Here is a 4,377-nt window from a genome sequence, read left to right as displayed (position 1 = left end):
GGCCTGCCGATAAATGGGTCGGGCTCTAGACTGAACCACGGTCGTTTTCACATGTAAACAGCATTTTCAGACTTATCTGTCTCAGTGTGGCCCTGTGAGTGTTTCTGACAGAATGCTAAGTCAAGGGTATTAGACTGTCAACACTAATCTCGCTGACACCTCAGTCAGTGGGTTTGTGTGTGTTTCTCAGTGTGTCGTGAGGGAAGAGTAGTGGTGATTTTTGAGTGTGTGAAGCAGTGTCTGTGGGAGAAACAATGTGGATGTGGTATAAATGTGAGAAAGTCAGATTGACAGGCGTAATTGAGTGGTGTGTGTGGTGTGTGTGGTGTCGTGTGTGTGTGTGTGTGTGTGTGTGTGTGGTTGTGTGTGTGTGTGTGTGTGTGGTGGGCAGTCAGCTCTGTGCTTCAGATTAGTGAGGACAAAATAGGCCAACATCTGTCACCCTGACAAAAGCCCATCATCTAGTCTCTCACTGCTTGTTTCTTCCTGAGTCTGTTAGTGTTGTATCCCTGCAATCACTCTCACATTTCCTCTTATTTTCTCACTACTAAATAAATACAGCACTACACAAAAAAACCTGAATTAAACGACTGAAAAAAAAAAAAAAAAAAGCAGTACAATGGTAATTTAATTTTGATACGTTGGCTTGTTATTTTTATGGGGAACAAAATTGGCAATGGAGCTGCGGACATTTATTAATTTTGTCTGCATGCAAATTGCGGCTGTTGACCGTTCATAAGATGAGAGAGGTCCCAGTCCATGGCGATTGAATCCGTGTGGGATAACCTGATATACGATGCCCTTTTAGAGTTTTTATTTTATATTTTTTCCACCACTGGCTGGATTAATTTAGTGAACAACAAAATGTAGCTGACTGCATTGGCGATGATGTGAAGTTACAGAGGATAATGTTACAGCTTTCAGGGAGCAGGTAAGCTAACGCTAAGTCAGCTAACTAAACATGGCCTGATTTTTGGCTGACAGTTGTTTTAAATGTGATTTCTAGTTGCTCAGTGCTTAATGTTATCCTAAATTACCATACTCTTGCATTTTCTGTGCAACTCCAGTTCCACCATCCTCTTTCCCGTGAATTGTGCCATCTCTAACAGATTAGTTGTGTGAGAAGGACCACAACCGCCCTTTCATTACAACTGAAATAAAATGAGACACAGTCTTGGTCTTTGGATTTTCCTCAGGCACTGTCCCCTTTGTCTGTTTTCAGGTGCCCGTGGCTTTCAGAGCGTTTTTCAATAGCTGTGCCCATCTACAATGGAGTCATCTTCCTGTTTGTTTTGGCTAACTTCTGTATGGCCACATTCATGGACCCCGGCATCTTCCCGAGAGGTGAGTGCATGGATGGTTGAATGTGTGTGATGCTTTTTATGTCACCAAACAGGCCACTAAATACTATCTTATTATATAATGTAAAGTTTGCCTTTTGGCTTCATTTCAGTGCCTACATTTCTTGCTTATCCGCACACAATGAAGATTCCTTGTTACAGCTTATATATGTGCATGTGTTCTGATGTCAGGGCTCAAATGTTCATTATGGTCAATTTTCTCTGCAGCCGACGAGGACGAGGACAAGGAGGACGATTTCCGTGCCCCCCTCTACAAGACTGTAGAGATTAGAGGGATCCAGGTCAGGATGAAGTGGTGTTCCACCTGCCGCTTCTACAGGCCGCCACGGTGCTCCCACTGCTCCGTCTGTGACAACTGTGTTGAGGTGTGCTCACACTCACCCATTCACTAGTTACATAGGATAGTGTAAAGCTCATCCAGGTTAGATACGTTTAACAGAACTGCATCAACCATGTGCCTCCTGAAACCGTCTTTCCTTTAATGGTGGAGAGAGGAGTGTCAGTGTTTATGTTTTGTTGCAGAGGTTTGGACAGAGCTTCTCCATCCTTCGTGGCACAAATGCACCAGCAATTGGATAGATTAATCACCCGAAAAATGTTTCCGTAATAGACACAAAGACAGTTTTTTTTTTTTCTCCTCACTTGAAGGCATACGTTCCTGTTACAGCAGGCACATTAGGTTAATCTCAATTACTGATCAAAATGGATCAGGCTTTATATAGCTCATACCAGTCTTTCAGATCCATTGACCTTTTTCTGTCTGGTAAATGAGTTATTGAAGGTGATCAGGAACACATACAAACAAGATTTGTTTTTCCTTCATTCCACACATCTTTATACTTCAGCATTCCAACAAAAATTATTTTAAGAGAACTGAGACTTAATTGACTTGTCTGTTCTTATCAAATGTGCCTCAAAGGTTGCAGGAAAATGCATTTGAAAGTGCAGTTTTAATTGGAAAAAGCAAACACTGCATCACAAGACAACATAGGTTTACAAAAAAAATAAAAGCTAATGGGATGAATGTCACGACTGAAGCCTGATCTAAGTATGATCTAGGTTTAAGTAGGCATGTTATTCGTAGCCCACGATACATTGTGTGAATTATGTGCGCAACTTCTGATTAATCCTTTCAAGGTTAGGAGTTAGCAGTATGCTTAGAGCTGGGTATTGTCTAAAATAATATGATACCAGTACCAATGCCAGTATCCTTTAAAGTAGTAAGTTGTTATAAGGAGTTCGGTCTAGACTTGAAAAGTGTCCTGAGATAACTTCTGTTTATGAATTGGTGCTATAGCAAATAAAATTGAATTGAATTAATACTCATACCAGCACCGATTGATCAGCCCATGACCTGAATCGGCCGGAGTTTCATATACATTTGATTCTGTGGTAAAACTTATAGACATGCTGTGATGGTTCATGTGCACAGTGGCACAGACATTAACTGACTACCACACACACTAAATCATGTCATCGGTATGTCAATTTTTACTGTACTTCCTGGTAACATGTAGGTGCAGACAAATGCTTTTTACTGTACTAGCTTTCTTACCACAGCGTCTTTTAACCCTCATCATATAGGATTTCGACCACCACTGTCCATGGGTGAACAACTGCATCGGCAGGAGGAACTACCGCTACTTCTTCCTGTTCCTCCTGTCTCTGACGGCTCACATCATGGCCGTGTTTGGCTTTGGCCTGCTCTTCATCCTCTACCATCGCCAGAACATTGACCGCCTGCACGCCATCGTCACGTATCTTTTAAGGACCTTTCCCATGTATTTTTGTTCCATGATTATTGGAAAAGATTATCATTATTGGCTCAAAGCAACAGATTTCCATGATGACTTCTAATTATTTTGTTAACTCTTGCATGTCTAACAGCACCACCAGACCAAGCTGTCCATTTACACACAATAAATATAAAAATCTAATGGGCACATTATCATGAAACCTAATACATTATTCTGCATGGGCCTTCATCCGTCTGTTCAACCTGCTCTTTTATGGTATTCCTTGACCCCCTTTGCTCTCAGGCTGGCTGTAATGTGTGTTGCAGGCTTGTTCTTTATCCCAGTTGCTGGCCTCACTGGTTTCCACATAGTGCTTGTGGCCAGAGGCAGGACTACCAATGAACAGGTAGGAAACCCAGTTTCATTATGTGTGCACCAGTCACAGGTAAAATTACAGTCTCAGGAATCATGTAGTTGATATATTTAGTTTATTCAGATGTTAGCAAGATGTGTAACTGTAACTCTGTGTCTCTTTCTCCAGGTAACAGGGAAGTTCAGAGGAGGCGTTAACCCGTTCACCAATGGCTGCTGGAAGAATGTCTCTCACGTCCTCTGCAGCTCGCAGGCACCCAGGTGCTTTTTTCCCCCCTTCTGTTTTGCATACTTCTTTCTGATGCACTGTTCATTAGCACTCCATAGCCTTACAAAGGAATGCCTCCAACTGTAATCCATCAACATTCCGCTAAGAGACAGCATCGGTAATGTTTCCGACATCTTCATCCACTAATCAGAAGGTTGTTCGTTCGATCCCCATCTCCTCACACCACGTGTCAAAGTATCCTTGAGCAAGATACTGAACCCCAAGTTGCTCCCGATGCTGCGCATCTGTGTGTGAATGTGTATGAATGAGTTAGTTTCTGTTCGATGGACTTTATGTGTCGACTAAGGGCGGTGGACATGTGGCACGTAGCTGCTAAAAAAGCGAAAACTATTGAGCGAGTTGGAAACTAGAAAGGTGCTGTATACAAGTACAGCATTTACCATTTACCATTACCATCCAAAGACCATCATTTTGTGAGAGTGACTGACTGAGAATTCTGAAAATGTGACAGTACTTGTCTTTCTTCCAGACCTGACCGGGCTGCATATACGCCTACCAGCAGCCTTTCTTCTTAAATTTTAGACTCTGGCCTCCCGCCACACTTCTCTCTAACATTATGTATCGTGCCGATGCTTCACCAAAGCATCTGTCACTCCCATCTGCAAATGTTTTTAATAAA

At 42.2% G+C, this 4,377-nt stretch overlaps 1 protein-coding gene across 2 annotated transcripts in view; it reads left to right on the top strand.

The window, feature by feature from the left end:
- zdhhc5a (zinc finger DHHC-type palmitoyltransferase 5a) overlaps positions 1–4,377 on the top strand; it is a 26,053-nt gene that overhangs the window by 14,659 nt on the left and 7,017 nt on the right. For both annotated transcript variants that reach the window (XM_035660075.1, XM_035660074.1), the window contains exons 4-8: positions 1,223–1,344; positions 1,569–1,726; positions 2,946–3,118; positions 3,401–3,503; positions 3,639–3,730. In XM_035660075.1, coding sequence (XP_035515968.1) covers positions 1,223–1,344; positions 1,569–1,726; positions 2,946–3,118; positions 3,401–3,503; positions 3,639–3,730 — 648 coding nt within the window. The remainder of the gene's footprint in view (positions 1–1,222; positions 1,345–1,568; positions 1,727–2,945; positions 3,119–3,400; positions 3,504–3,638; positions 3,731–4,377) is intronic.

The sequence above is a fragment of the Morone saxatilis genome, unplaced genomic scaffold, assembly GCF_004916995.1.
Source record: "Morone saxatilis isolate NCDOM2014 unplaced genomic scaffold, NCSU_SB_2.0 Contig17, whole genome shotgun sequence".
Lineage (NCBI taxonomy): Eukaryota > Metazoa > Chordata > Actinopteri > Moronidae > Morone > Morone saxatilis.
The sequence above is the reverse complement of the archived record's forward strand: the minus strand, read 5'-3'. Positions and strand labels throughout refer to the sequence as shown.